A 15,424-nucleotide genomic window follows, 5' to 3' on the forward strand; every position below is an offset into this window, starting at 1 on the left:
TCACAGACTCTTCATTCACGGATTCATTGTCAGTCACTGAATATTTATTAAGCCTAGCCATGAGCATTCAGGGCAAGGTTCTAAGGATACAATGATCATTAAGACAGGGACAGTCTTGGAGGACAACAGTGAACAAATAACGATGCAAATAATCATTTAATTACAGTTGTGCTAAGGGTGTGATGATGGAAGAGTACAGGGAGATGTTACACATGTAATTGGGGCATCTGATCTAAACTGAGTCAGCTGACAGATGTAGGACAGGTGGAGCCATCTGCCCACCATGTGTGGATGATTTGGTCTCACACCTATTCCCCTGCATACACTCGCAAACACACAGGTTCTGCCCTCAGCTGACTTCAGGCAGACAAGAATCAGTCTGTGACCAACCACTAATGTTCGTGTCCAAGACTTTTCTGGATATTTCCCACATTTTCTTCTTAGATTGGCCTTAAGCCAGAAATGGACACCTAACACCTACTTCTTTGAAGGGTTATACCCATCATCCCTCATCAAATGTTCTTGCAGCTTATCTGGTCAAAGAGAAAAGTTAGGCACCAAGTGGGGAGGAACAGAGCCTTCTGAGGCCCCAGGAACCGGGAGACTGGATCACCTGTGCCAAGGCATGAAATTCTGCCATCTAGGCTGACCGTGGAAACTGGGGACGTTCTCAAGGAGTGGGACCTTGGGAGAAGAAGTGATGGGAATGTGGGAAAGGGACCCGCCAGCCGCCGGTCTCCATGTGTGCGCATGTGTGAGCTCTTCATGTCCCCGCAGGCACCCTCTTTTCCCGCTCCTGACGCTGCTGTTTGAGAAATGTGAACAGGCCACCCAGGGCTCTGAGTGCATCACCTCCGCCAGCTTTGATGTGGACATCGAGAACTTTGTCCACCAGCAGGAGCAGGAGCACAAACCCTTCTTCAGCGATGACCCAGAACTGGACAATCTGGTAAAGACCCTCCAACCCCACCCTGGCTAGGGTCCTCCTACCCTCTGATCCCCTCCAAATGCCCTAGAAATGACCTTTTCATTCATTCATTCAACAAAACATTTTGCGTGCCCACAGTGGGGCAGACACTAGATACACGCTTCCAGCACCTGAGAGCCATTTCTAAGTCCCTTAAACCAAGAGTCGCATACACAGGTTTTGCTGCCAAAGCTCTCCTCTTCTCTGCCCACTGCAGTGCCAGCATCTTACTCCCCACCCTCTTTCAGGGCAGACAGGGGGAACAGAGGGTGATAGAAGCTGGAACATCTGAGGTAGCTGTTCTGAGCGCTGGAGTCCTGGCATGTTAGTAAATCGGTCTTGGGCTGCCCAGAGAGGAGCTGGTGGCTGGTATGCCACAGTGTGGAGGATGCAGGTGACAGGCGTATTCAAGCACATCAATAGTTAGAAAGACCTGGAGACACGGTTATGTTGAGAAGAGGACCAGCAGATGTCCTGCCTATTGAGGACACAGTAGATTAGGCTCCCAAACCTAGCTTATCATCCAGATCATCACTACAGTTGTTAAAAAAATACATATCCCTGGGCCCCACCACCTGGAAATTTTGATTCAGGAGGTTGGGTGGGGTCTCTGAATCTCCATTTTTAAAAGTTTCCCAGGTACTTGCAATCATCAATAAGATTTGGTAACCAGCAGATTGGATGACATCTGAAATTCTCATCCAGCTCTGGGAATTCTGCTGAGAGAGCAGAAGGGAGGCTGCTCTGTTCTTTCATCATGATAAATAGTCATCCTGGAATTATTAACCATAATTCTTGATTTTTCTGTGAGTGGATTACCCAGATTATACACACTGAATTTGGAAGCTGCAAAACTCTCCTCCACAAATTGATTGATTGTAGTGCTGACCTCTTGCATCCAGAATTTAGCAGGTACCTGCTCCCAAAAGGGAAAGAGAATTAGAAAAGCAAATGTGGCTCCAAAAAGGAAGATAGAAAACATACACACACTCGCATGAACACACACATATACAAACAACACACATGCATATACACACATACACCTACACACAGAGCACCTGCAGAATAGATTTAAATGACTTCGGTATTATTCTGTGCTGTGAATTATCCACCCCACTGCTTCTCTCAGGAGTTGAATATGATACTCTATAGAGTCCAGAAGAGCTACCAGGAGAGCCCAGCCTGGCCTGGAAATTTGTGAAGTGTTAAGATGGGGCCAGCATTTAGAGAGAGGGAGCAGTCCTGGGCCAGAGGATAAGCACTTGTCACCGTCAAGAGAGTAAGTGCAGGATCTGAGAGCCCCAGATCCACCTCTGCTCATCCCTGGCTCTCCCTCTTCCCTGCTGGGATCCAGCAGCCACTTCCCAAGTCCCTGGAAAGCCTTCCCGTGCAGGGTCTACAACTGGCTGTGTAGTAAGTGCAGGCTGGCTGCCCTGCCCTGCTGTATGGCTGATCGGAAGCTCAGAGCTGCAGTTGTGAAGCAGGTCTTTAGACCCACAGCAGCCATGGAGCCAGGAGATGAGCAACTGTTTCTCCTGGAGCTGGAACAGACCTGGGGGGTCAGGGCCCGCTTTCCTCACTTGACACAAAACAAATTGAGCCTAAGTTGGTAGGAAATACCTAAAATCAGACTGAGTAATGTGAATGAATTTAAACCTTCTCAAGAGATAGGAGCCCTGGGGAAACAAACCTCACATACCTTGCCCACCACCACTTGCCAGGTGAGCTGTGGAAGAGCCACGGAGGACAGCCTCCTAGTGGAGGCCTCCTAGTCTAGGACAGCCTGCAAAATACCAAAAAGTGGCCAGATGCGTGCTTTCCCCTTGCCAGCACTCCCCAGGTCTCTCTAGGTTCTGTTCACTCAAAGAATCAGATTTCTTGACTCAACACAACAAACCTTGGTTGTGTCTGCGAGGCGCCATGCCTGACCAAAGGATGTGGATGTTGCAGAGGCTGCCCCAGGGGCCCCAGACCTCTGGTGGTCCCTGGTCTTCTATCTCAGATGACTGGGCTTGGAATGGTCCAGTTGGCAGAGCAATCCTTGGACAGCCCATCCACTCACATGAACCTGTTTATCTAGAGTAGTTAGCCACAGTCAATGACCAGTTGACAGATCAATTATTTAAATGGATACAGTTGAAGGAGCACTTGGAGCCTAGCTTCACTGCTTCCTATCTGTGTGACTTTGGCGACCTAACTCCTTTGAAACTCGGTCTCCTCATCTGTAGATCTAATACACCTATCTCATGTGACTGTAATAAAAAAATTAATGAGATGGCTTGTGGAACTAAATGGCCTTTAAAAATGCGTGGCATCTGGAAGGTTAATCTCAAATGCAGTATCACTAAGGCAAGGCATTCCCGCTTCCCAGCCTCACTGCCTGCCATCAAAGAGACTGTGTGGCTGGGACCCTGAAACTTTATTTGGGGAGTCAAGCAGTGCCCTTTGCCATCCCACTTGTAGTCCTGTGACGGGAGGGGGGAGATGAAGAGGCCAGCCACAGGAGCCATCATTAGAACAAGAATCATGTAGCCAGCACAGCTGAGATGCACATAATTAGAAATTAGAAAAAGGTCAGATCGCGTCATTATCAGCTCAATCAGCTGCCGAGTGCCACAGCCAGTTAATTTGGCATCTGTATTTTTTACAACCCCACACACGTAGCCCAACGGACTGTAACTCTTTATCCGGACAGATATACTGCGCAGCGGAGCAGGGACATAAAATGAGAGACCCCAAGCAAATGAGCTGAGATAATTGAGAGATTTATTTTTTATATATATGTGTGTCAGGGCGGCTTTCCTTTGCCCTTGAATATTGACTTTCACAGATGGGATTGTTAGGAGGACACTGGGGTCCCCCAAAACTTTGTCCCGCCCTGGGCCCTGGTGCCTTGCTGTGATCCTGCTTTCTCCAAAGCCCAGCATGCCCGTGGGCCCCAGCCCCACCAGGCCCACCGCTTGGACGTGAATCCTCCCACCTCCAGCTGGCCGCACCCCTCTCCTCCAAGCCAGTTGTGCTTGGAGCTTCCCCTGCTCCCAACAGTCTCCCAGACAAGTTCCCGTGGGAAGGGCCGAGTAAGATCTCCCAGAGCTGCCCAAAGATCAAAGAGGCCCCTAGATTGTAGGTTTCTGAGAGAACTTCCCTCCCCTGGGCAGCCAGTGGCTCCCATAGCACCCATGTGAGATGAATAACTTAGAACCACAGAATCATAGGGGAAAACACAACTGAGAGGGACGCAAGCCCAACCCACCCCCTCCCCATTTTACAGATGGGGACACTAGAGTCCAGAGACGGGCAATGACTTGTCAGAACCAGAACCCAGGTCTGTTGGCTCCTGATCTCTGCTCCTCCCACTGTATCACTCTACCTCCCTTCTTCCTGGGGTAGTCAAGTCCTCGTGTACAGAGAGCACCACCAACGTCGCTCCTCCTGGTGCCCTCGCTCTCTGACCCTCTCTACTCCCTGTCTCAGTGCTGTGAGGGTGGCCTGCCACCTTCATGATGGCTACACTGGAACATCCCTGGTCAGTTCCCCTGGGGACACCCGCCACTCCAATTCCCACACTACCCAGGGCTCACCAGGGTCCCCTGCTTGGGCCTAGCAGCCTCGGACTGGCAGTTGGTAAAGTCTGTAAAATTTGCAAGTTCCCCAAACCCCTTTGAAAGGTAAAAGCTTTTTTTTATAAAATCTGATTTACGGGCCCCCAGTGTGGGGCCGAGGTTTTATATATTATGCAAGATTTCAAACCGAAGCTGTAAAACGTACGGTTTCAGTTTCATGCATGGAATTTTTTTATGTGTAAATTTTTTAACATTTATGGGGCACGTTTTAATGAGACTCTGGTGTGGCTCGAGGGACAGATTATGGCTGCCTGACCACAAAGCCGGCTCCAAAATGGGGCCCCCAGGCCCCTGGGCTCACTCTGAAGAGGCAGGACCAGAGGCCAGAGGTTCTGACTAAGGAGGCACAGGAATGAGCCAGGCCAGAGCTCCGGGCCCACGGAGCCCTCAGGTAGCCCCATTCAGAGTCATTCATTTCAGCCTCAGTCTGGGCTCTTTCCACCTAGATTGGAGCAGACAATCCTACAGACACCAGGAAAGGGAGGGGAAATTGAATAATCAAAGCTAGTAATAATCAACATTTGTAGACCACTTAGGTGCCATGTGCCCTTCTAAACACTTTACGTATATCTTTTTATTTAATTCTCTTTTCAAATCCTCAATTGAAGATAAGGAGATTGAGACACACAGCCAGCATGTGGCAGGGGCGTGACTCACACACAGTTCTCCAGCCCGGCGCCCACGCTCTTCACAGTTACGCTGCCCTGTAGCTCATCTTTTATGAGTTTTCTATGTACCAGGTCTTGTTTTTAGTTCTTTTCTAGCTGCATCTCATTTAATCCTCAATACAACTCTGAGCCAGTCATTATTATCCCATTTTACAGATGAGGAAAGTAAAGTGCAGAGATTATGTAAATTGTCCAGAATTTCCCAGTAAGTGGGAGACCCAAGACTCAACCTCCAAAACCCATTGTTCTCCAGCATCCTGCTCTGCTATTTAATTCTCATGATAACCCTGTGAAGTAGTTATTATTATCCTCGTTTTACAGAGGAAGAAATCAAGGACTAATTACCCTATAGCCAATAAGTTACAGAGCTGGGAGTTGCACCAAGTGGGTCTAACTCCCAAAACCCCCTCTTTCCTCTGAACCGCACTGCTTCTCCAAATTCTAAGGACATTGGAGGGAAAGCGCCACATATTGACTTGAGTGATTTAACTTGTCATGCGTGATGGCATCCATAAAATGATCTTTCATTCCCCCCATTGCCTGGCGGTTCTCTGGTCCCTGGTCTTCACCTTTCTTCCACGTCCCATTCCCTCTTCTGGTGACCCTGCGCTTCCAACTGGTCAGGCCGAGGTGGTCTGGTCTGGAAACACTCCTGATTAGATTTTGGCTTTGGCTGCCCTAATAACCCACAGGAAGCATCTGAGCACTTTAAGGAATGCGTGTTTATAAACTCCTTCATCTTCGAGTGAGGGAGAGTAGTTCCAGCTTCCCAACTTGCAGAAGGAGAGAGTGAAAGGAATCTGCCCTCCAGGGCTAGGATGCCTCCCTAATTGCTGCATGGAATTGAGCTGTTTACCTAATCTCCGAGCCTCAATCTCCTCATCTCTGGGAGAGGAATAATATTGCCTGTGTGTCCCCCTGGTTATGAGACTCAAATGAGATAATGGAGAGAAAGGCATTTTGCAAATTGTAAAGTGCTATGTACATAAATGTTTTGAAAGGCAAGGATTTATTACTTTCTAGTGAAGAGGCCACAATCCTACAAGAAAGGCCACTTTTCAGGAAGAACTTGATGGTGGAGGGAGGGGCACGTTGGCATAGAGAATTAACATTTATTGAATAGCTACTGTGTGCCTTGACCATTTGTGTACATTATCTTATTCAGTTTTCACAGCCACTCTACAGTGTAGGTATTATAATTATCCTAAATTTTACAGATAAAGTTAAACCACTTGTTCAAAATAGCCAGGCAGGAAATAATCGATTCGGGACATCACGCCACGTAACTTCATGGAAAATGAGAAGCCCGGGTTCCGTGTATGTCCCTGGAATTTTCAGGGCTAGCGTACAGCGGTGTGAGATAAAATGTAAGGTTGCCTCTTATAGTGCTTTTTGAGGGGTACTTCTTAGAAGAAGAGGGCTGGCTATTTTGATAGAGAAGGAAAGAAGACAAGCTGAAAGATGGAGCAAAACTTGGGGAAAGGAATTAAGGACACATTCATGATGTTTGATGATGATATTAAATTAAATGGAATTGTTATTACTCTAGAAGATCTAGAATAACTTTTTATATGACATTGATCCCTTAGGAAAATAGTCTAATAAATCAGAGTTTTATTCTGATTTAGAGGCAAAAACCCAAAATTGCAGACACATAGGATAAAGGATAATTTACTAAACATAAATATAGAAGAAAAAACTGGGAATGATTATTTTTCCAATAGCAGAATATGGAATAGCAATAGAAAAGCCAAAAAGATATTGGAAATTATTAAAAGAGGTTAAAAAAAATGTATATGCATTTGGTCCCCTGTGGTTTATAAAGCGCTTTCACATTATTATCTCCCTTAGACCTTATCAAATCTTGTGAGTTAGGGATGATCAGTATCCCCACTTTACAAATAAGGAAACTGAAGCTCAGAGAAGTCTTGAAACTGACCCAATATCACCCAATTTGTAAACAGTAGGCCTAGACACAAATCCAGCTTGTCCGACAGTGAACCCCACAAGCTTTCTGCCTATGCCAGGCAGCTGCCCCACATTAACACATTGCCCATCTTTTTCTCTAATGTCGAATAGGTCCTACATATTCATTGCCTCCGAATACCATTATGATTTACTCTACCTTCCTAAATCTTTAAACCAAGTCTATTATCCCATAAAAAAGTAATCCTTCAACTGTGCTTTATTAGACCAAAAGGTAGGCCCACTTTTGGCCACTGTGCACCGATCTAGTTTAAACTTATTGTGTGTGTATTTCATCTGAGCAAAGCTATTCTGGGTGGATTTTACTTTTTATTTTGTTTTGCTTATTTGTATTTTCTGATTCTTTTTTGTCGTAAGTGTTTGTTGGCTACGTTTTTAAAATAAATGAATAGTTATGTGTACTTCTCTCTGTGTGTGAATGTGTGTGTGTATGACGTCAGGAAAAGATGTAAAAGTAAATGAGTAAATAAATTGTTGATTAAACATGAAGATTAGTCCAGTAAAAGAAAGCTCAGAGAAAGAAGAAAGGAAGGAAGGGAGAAAAGGGAAAAAGAAGGATTGAGAGATGAGAAACCAGAGCAGCCAAATGAGGGAACATTACCAGGGAGGGTTCTGGAAATCCTAAACTTTAATGTGCCCAAAGCTATTTGGTTTTCATGGAACCCCATACTTCTGGTCACTGAGCCACTTTCTTTCTAAACCACGAACCCTTTAAACTGCCATTTTCTCTTCTATATAAAGCCTGAGAGCCTGTATGGAGCATGAAGCAACACAGGTAACCTGGCTTCACGTCTTAGTTCTGTCACTCACCAGCTGTGTTACTTTAAGCAAGTAAAAATTTCTCCAAACTTCATTTCTTCAACTGTAAAATATGGGTAATAATAGTACCTACTTGCAGAAGTGATGTGTGGAATAGATAAGATAAGGCATACAATAGGTTTAACACAGTGCCTGAGACATAGAAAGAATAAGAAATATTTGAGTATTAATCAATTGATTATCAATCAATCAATGAGTGTTTATTAAACCCTTATACTGTGCCAATTACTCTGAGAGACATAAACCAAGATCTCCATGGCTAAAGTCAAGTAGAAAATTTAGGCAAGAGCAAATATTTGCTCATTACCTAACTCCATTTTTGGGTCCAAATAATCCATAGTAGATCACTGTTCTCTTTGCCTGGGACAGCACAGTCTCCATCAGTCTCAGCCCGAAGGAGGGAGCGCTCCCTTAGGACAAGCCCCTGTGACTGAGCCCTGCGTGAGGACACATAATTGTTGGTTTCTGTCTTTGAGTGACACTTAGTCTAATTCAGTACTCCAAGAGCCCTTAATTAGTTGAGTACAATTCCTGCCCATCAGACAATCCAAATGCCAACCCAGGGATTCCTCAGTTTCTTCCCACTTGAAATGCCAGTGAAGCTCAGAGAGGGGTGTGGCACTGGCTTCCAGCCACACAGCTCCACTCACACCTGACAGTCAAAATTCTCTGGGAGCCGCAGAGTGTCAGGTGTAAGTGGAGCAGCATAGCTGGAAGTTAGTGCCCCTCATACACTGCTGGTGGGAATGTAAATTGGTGCAGCCACTATGGAAAACAGTATGGAGATTCCTCAAAAAATTAAGAATAGAACCACCATATGGTCTATCTATTCCACTATTTATCCAAAGAATGCGAAAACGCTAATTCGAAAAGATATGTGCATCCTCGTGTTCGTTGCAGCATTATTCACAATGGCCAAGACTTAGAAACAACCTAAGCACCCATCAGTGATAAATGGATAAAGGAGATATGGTATATATACACAGTGGAATATTACTCAGCTATAAAAAAAAAATGAAATCTTGCCATTTGCGACAACATGGATGGACCTTGAGGGTGTTATGCTAAGTGAAATAAGTCAGATGGAGAACGACAAATACCACATGATTTCATTCCTATGTGGAAGATTAAAAAAACACATAGATACAGAGAACAAGTTGGTGGTTACCAGAGGGGAAGTGGAGCTGGAGGGCAAAAGGGGTTAAGGGGGACATTTGTACAGTAACAGGTAGAAACTAGACTTTTGATGGTGAATGCAATATAGTGGATACAGAAGTTGAATTATAATGACGTACCCCTGAAACCTATATAATATTATAAACCAATTTTACCTCAAAAAAAATTCTCTGGGAGAGATTCCCTAGGTGTCAAAATGCAAGCCAAAAGCTGGACTACACAGGGACTCCTGTGTATTGCTCATGTCAATATAAATGGGTCTCAAAAGGCAAGCCCCTACCCTTTTTTTCACTTTTTATTTTAATATAATTGTAGATTCACATGCAGTTGTAAGAACAAGTGCAGAGAGGTGCTGATTCCTTCCTTGCATAACTATAGCACAATTTCACAACCAGGAAATTGAGATACAATCCACCAAACTTATTCAGACTTCACCAGTTTTACATGCACGTGTGTGTGCGTATTTAGCTCTATGCAATTTTAGTACATGTAGATTCATGTAAACACTATAGTAGTCAAGATACAGAACAATTCTTCCCTCCCTCCCGACCCCACCGCCTGGCAACCACTAATCTGTTCTCCATCTCTATAATTTTGTCATTTTAAGGATGTTATATAAATGGCATCATACAATATGTAATATTTTGAGATTGGCTTTTCTTTCTCAGCATAATTCTCTTGAAATCCATCCAAGATTTGTTGAGTGTATCAATAGTTTGTTTCTTTTTCTTGCTGAGTACTAGTCCACGATCTAGATATACCACAGTTTCTTTATCCATTCATCTGTTAAGTATATTTTGGTTGTTTCTAGTTTTTTGCTATTGGAAATAAGGTTGCTTTGAATATTTGCATATAGGTTTTGTGTAAACACACGTTTTTATTTCTCTGGGATAAATGCCCAAGAGTGCAATTTCCTAGTTGTATGGTAAGTATATATTTAGTTTTGTTAGAAACTGTTATACTGTTATCCAAAGTGGCTATTTTACATACCCACCAGCAAAGTATGAGTGATCCAGGGTCCAGTTCCTAACCAGCCTTTGGTGTTATCACTATTTTTTTATTTTAACCATTCTGATAGGTGTGTAGTGATATCTCATTGTGGTTTTGATTTGCATTTCCCTGATGGCTGATGACATTGAATGTCATTTCATGAGCTTATTTGCCTCTGTGTATCCTTTTCAGTGAAATGTCAGATGTTGTCTTTGCCTGTGTTCTAATTCGATTGCTTGTTATTTTGTTTTCTTTTGAGAGCTCTTTATATATTCTAGATATAAGGCCTCTGTGAGGTATGTGGTTTGCAAGTATTTTCTCCCAGTCTGTAGTTTGTCTTTTCATCTCCTTCACAGAGTCTTTTGAAGAGCAAATATTTTTAATTTTGATGAGGTCCAGCTCATCAAGTTTTCCTGTTCTGGGTCATGCTTTTTGTGTCAAGTCTGAGACCTCTTTGTCTACTTCTAGGTCCTGGTGATTTTCTCTGTGGGTTTTTTTTTCCTAAAAGTTTTATAACTTTTTGTCTTACATTTAGGTCTTTGAGCCATTTGAGTTACTTTTCATGTAACACGTGAGATTTAAATCAAGGTTCACTTTTTTGTTTATGCATGTCCAATAGGTCCAGCACAATTTTGAACAGTGCTTTTTTGAAAAGCAACTTGGCGATGTTTATCATGAGTCAAAAGAATATCCGTAGCTTTTTTCCTGTCACTTCTGGGAATTCATCTTAAGGAAATAATGAGAAACATGAATATAAGCCATAAGGTTGGAAAATAGTCACTGTAACATTTTTTATAAAATTCAAAAATTGGAAGTAATCTCAATGCCCAACAATAAGGAATTGGTTAAGTATGGTACATATGTGGAATAATATGCAACAATTAAAAACCTATTTACTCAATAACTTTCACCCATTCAGCAAATATTTACTCAGCATCCATATATGTTGGTGCCGAGGATAACATACTGAGCAAATCAGACACCATCTCTTCCTTCTAGAAGCTCACAGTCTAGAAGGCAGCATACAGAAAACAATGTTGTCTCTTAGAAAAATACGTTTGGTAAACTAAGCAAGCAAACAGGAAACAAAATTGTATGCACGAGGTGATTAAACTACATTAAAATGCATGCATATGGACAAGACGAAAAAATCATCATTCTTTTAGAGTGATTGGATCAAGGACAATTTTTTTTTTATCCTCCATTTTCCATACCTCCCGTAGCACATTCTTTTTAATAATAATAACAATAATAAAGAGAAACGCTTCAGTTGAGAAATAGCTTCTTGCCATGAGAAGATTAGGAATGTCCCTTTGCAGAGATGACAGGCACACGTCCAACAGTCCAAAGGGCACGAAAAAGGCCACCACAGAGAGCTAGGTGTCCGGCACCAGCTAAGTCATGCTGGATGATTCAGTCAGTCAGCAAGTGTCAGTGGGGCATCTGCAAGGTGACCTGCATCACAGGAGGCACTCAGAATACATGTTTAAGAATAGACAGTCCCTAGCCTCTCAGGACACTTGCAAGAACTCTGATAGTGTTGCTCACGCTTGTTCAGTGCTTTACACTTTGCAGCTTGTGTGCTCCCTCATACAATCCTCTCCACGAAGCCTTACAGCTGTTAGGGAGGGCATAATTCCCCCATTAGTCAGACAATAAGGCACAGAGAGCTTAAGCAATTGCCCAAGGTCACACAGATCTTGAATGGCAGGCCTGGGGCTTGAGACCTGGCCTTCTATCTCTAAGGCTAGCGCTGCTCTCAGAATACCACAACTGCCTGGAGAACAGCTGTGATAACAGTGGGCTCAAAGCAAGCAAACAATCCAGAGAGAGCTGTGACTAGAATTTAAATCATGTGGACGAGAAAGCATATACCTAGGGCAGGGGATGGTCACCTCTTCCCTGGGGGCTTGGAGGTGGGGGGTGGGGGTGGTGTCAGCGCAGCGAGTAGAATGGGATGCAAACACCTGGGCTCACCTCTCCTCCCTCTTCCCAGATGGTGAAGGCAATCCAGGTCCTGAGAATCCACCTGCTGGAGCTGGAGAAAGTCAATGAACTCTGCAAGGACTTTTGTAATCGTTATATCACCTGCCTCAAAACCAAGATGCACAGCGATAACCTGCTCAGGAATGACCTCGGGGGGCCGTACTCCCCCAACCAGCCCTCCATAAACCTTCACTCACAGGTAACCTGCAGGGCTGGATCTTAAGCCAGGCTCCTAAGCCAGGTATAGGAATGTCCGAAGGTCCCCTGGTGACCTAGGAAAGTGGATTAGACTCACTGGATCCTTTCACCATGAGGGCCTTCCTCTGATCCGTTCCTTCTTCTAGTCATCAGGCAGCACAGTCCCTTTGTCACCAGAGCTTACCATGCCAGGACATTAGTATTCCCTAGCAGATGACCAGATCTGAGAAGGACAATATCCATTGTGATTCCTAGCTTTCTGACCCAAGATATCCCAAGAAATGAGCTCAAGAATTAAGGAGATGGAAAGCTTTTCTGGAGGATGAGGCAGAGACAGAGGATGACCCAGACTTCCTGGCCCCACAGACATCTCAGGAGGGCTGCCGCCTGCTGAGCTCTCTGTGTTCCTGAGAGGGAGAGTTTGGGGAAAGTGGTTCTTCCCCGAATCCTGCCCCCCTAATAGATGAAGACAGCTCCCCATGGGACTGCTTCTCCCTGAGAATTCTCTAGTTGCTCACTCTACTCTGGCATGTCTGTCTCGCTGAAGTTCAGGGCCACTGTAAATGTCACCTCGTCACCCCCTCTCAAGATTCACCTGCCATCTTCATCCTGGGAGCTGGGAAATGTGGAAATGATGACTATGTGCTCCCGGCAAGAATGGGCTCTTCTCTCCAGGCAGAATATTTTCCAAAAGGCTGCAAACTAAGAAAGCTACCTGGCGATACCTTTCCACCAAACTCACTGGCAGCTACATAAGCCATAGGCTTACCACTCTCTTCCTCTCCCACTGAGTTTCTTAGTCCAAGACAGATACATGGAGGGTCCCCTGGGAGGTTTAGAGAGGAGCCTCATCTCATGAGACAGTCAAACTTGAGATATGGGTAAACATCTAAGAATGATTGGCGAGAGGTGCTGGAAAGAGCGCATAGGAAAGGTGGCACCATTTTGATCTCTAAGTTTTAAGGACCAACACACGTAATCTATCTCTCCAGGTTGGCAGAGGCAGGGGAAGGGTCAGGGTGACCTCTAGAAGGCCAACCATGCCTTGCGTATTTTAACAACAAGTATCACATCAAACCCACCCCAGTGGGACCTCTGTGGGACTTGACAGTGAGTACTGCATGGGACATGAAGCAAGAAGTTTATTTCCTCTTCCCGTTGCTTGAAATCATCAAATCACTTTATTACAGATCTAAAAACAGCCGCCCAGGCTTCTGCTTGCTAATATTCTCTTGAAATAGACTCATTCCTTCAGAGTCTTATTGTACTTTCCCTTATGATCAAAATTAGCAAGAAACTTGCATAAAAGAGGACAATAATTGCTCAACGAGCATCTCGTTTGTAATTTATTAGTTTCTATTATTGTGGGTTACCATGGCGACGCTGCACAGCCCCGGTGACGGGAGAGATGCAAGATAGGAGCCGAGGAGTCTGTGAGGCCTCACCAAATGGAGATGCACATTTTTATCAGTAATTTTCATGAAAATAATAAGTGAGGAGTTAATGAGATGGAAAGCCATCCTGTGGCTATTGTGAATTTTTTTTAAGTGTTGATCTAATTAGAATGCATCGGTCAGGAAAAGTAATGAGGATTTAGTGCCTCACAGAGATGTGAGGATCATATCAGAAAATTAGCACAAGTCTTTGGAAATAATCAGGTCCTTGGAGAGGCACTGGATTTCCCCTTCTGGGCCCTCCAAGTCTACCTCAAGCTCTGGCTTTGGGGCTGTAGCAGGGTAGTGAGGGGAGAAAGGAGGGCCAGAGGGCTTAGCAGCCACAGCGGCCCCCTCAGGGTTGGGGTCCCGGGGCTGACAAGTTAGTCTGCGGAAGCAGGGTCACTGGAGACGCCGGGTTGGCTGAGGAGGATAACGTGGGCTCTGGGTGGCGAGGTCTCAGCTAAACTGCCTGCGAGAGTCAGTCCTCCTGGGGAACCCAGCATTCAGCGCCTCTGGGCTTCGAGGAGAGAACGTTGATTTTTATCACTGTAAGCATCAGATCTCTGCCTGAGCGTGAAGCCGGCCCTGGCGTGGCCACCACAAAAAGGCCTCTGATCCGCTTAGAAAGAGGAGCTCAGACAATAGGGCAAAACAAAGACACCAAGGAAGAGAGGAAAAGACACTTAGCGAGATATTCCTATTTGGTATTTCTCAAACTTCTCCCTTCATTTCCTCTGACGGCCACCACCTACTTAGTTCGGGCTTCAGTGGGTAAATAACGGAATTACACACAGGGTACGGCCATAGCTTCCTAACCTGCTCTCCTGTCTTCTCTGGCGATCCCCCAGCATGCCTACACACACACATGTGCACTCACACAGGAACACTCACGTATTCACACACGCACTTAGATACACATGCACACGCTTAAGCTTCGGCTGCTGGCTCTATCTTCATAAAGCTCTGTTCATGTCATTCTTCTGCTCAGAAACTCTGCTTGCCCCCCAGAGTTTTCATATCCTTCTACCTGACATTCAAGGCCCTCCTAGGTCTGGACTCAGCCTCCCTTCTTGAGGTGCTGCAACCATTCTTGCATGCCCTCTGTTTGGGTGACACCCCCAAATCCCTGCAGGACTGAACCTCTTCCCCAAGGACAGTAGCAGGCTGCTCTCCCCTGGAGGCCTCTCCAACTCCCACCCGGAATGGACTGTCCTCTCTCTCAACTAGCTCCTGGAGCACTTTGGGCCATTTATATGGTAAATATCACATGTGACTTTGTATTATAGTCACTTGCATAAGCCTCATTTTCCTCTCCTGGATAATAAACATTATTTGAGTACAGACAGTATTTTATATATTATATCCCACAACCAACGGTGGCTACCACAGGGTCTTGTGTACGATAGATGGCCAGTAAATATCTGTTGAAAGAAGTAATACAATGAGAAAGATGGAGAGACAGAAAGATCAAGAGAAACAAGAGGAAGCCAAAGGAGAAATAAAAGAAAGACAAAGGGAAAGAAAGACAAATATTGAAGGTCAGCATTCACTGTTCAAGAGGGAGGTAGAGAAAGG

General features: G+C 44.8%; 1 protein-coding gene across 5 annotated transcripts in view; it reads left to right on the forward strand.

Annotated features, from left to right (window-relative positions):
- PKNOX2 (PBX/knotted 1 homeobox 2) overlaps positions 1 to 15,424 on the forward strand; it is a 253,282-nt gene that overhangs the window by 206,316 nt on the left and 31,542 nt on the right. For all 5 annotated transcript variants that reach the window (XM_046684526.1, XM_046684530.1, XM_046684528.1 and 2 more), the window contains 2 exons: positions 778 to 949; positions 12,226 to 12,414. In XM_046684526.1, the coding sequence (XP_046540482.1) occupies positions 778 to 949; positions 12,226 to 12,414 (361 nt within the window). The remainder of the gene's footprint in view (positions 1 to 777; positions 950 to 12,225; positions 12,415 to 15,424) is intronic.

This window comes from Equus quagga, chromosome 14, assembly GCF_021613505.1.
Source record: "Equus quagga isolate Etosha38 chromosome 14, UCLA_HA_Equagga_1.0, whole genome shotgun sequence".
Classification (NCBI taxonomy): Eukaryota; Metazoa; Chordata; class Mammalia; order Perissodactyla; family Equidae; genus Equus; species Equus quagga.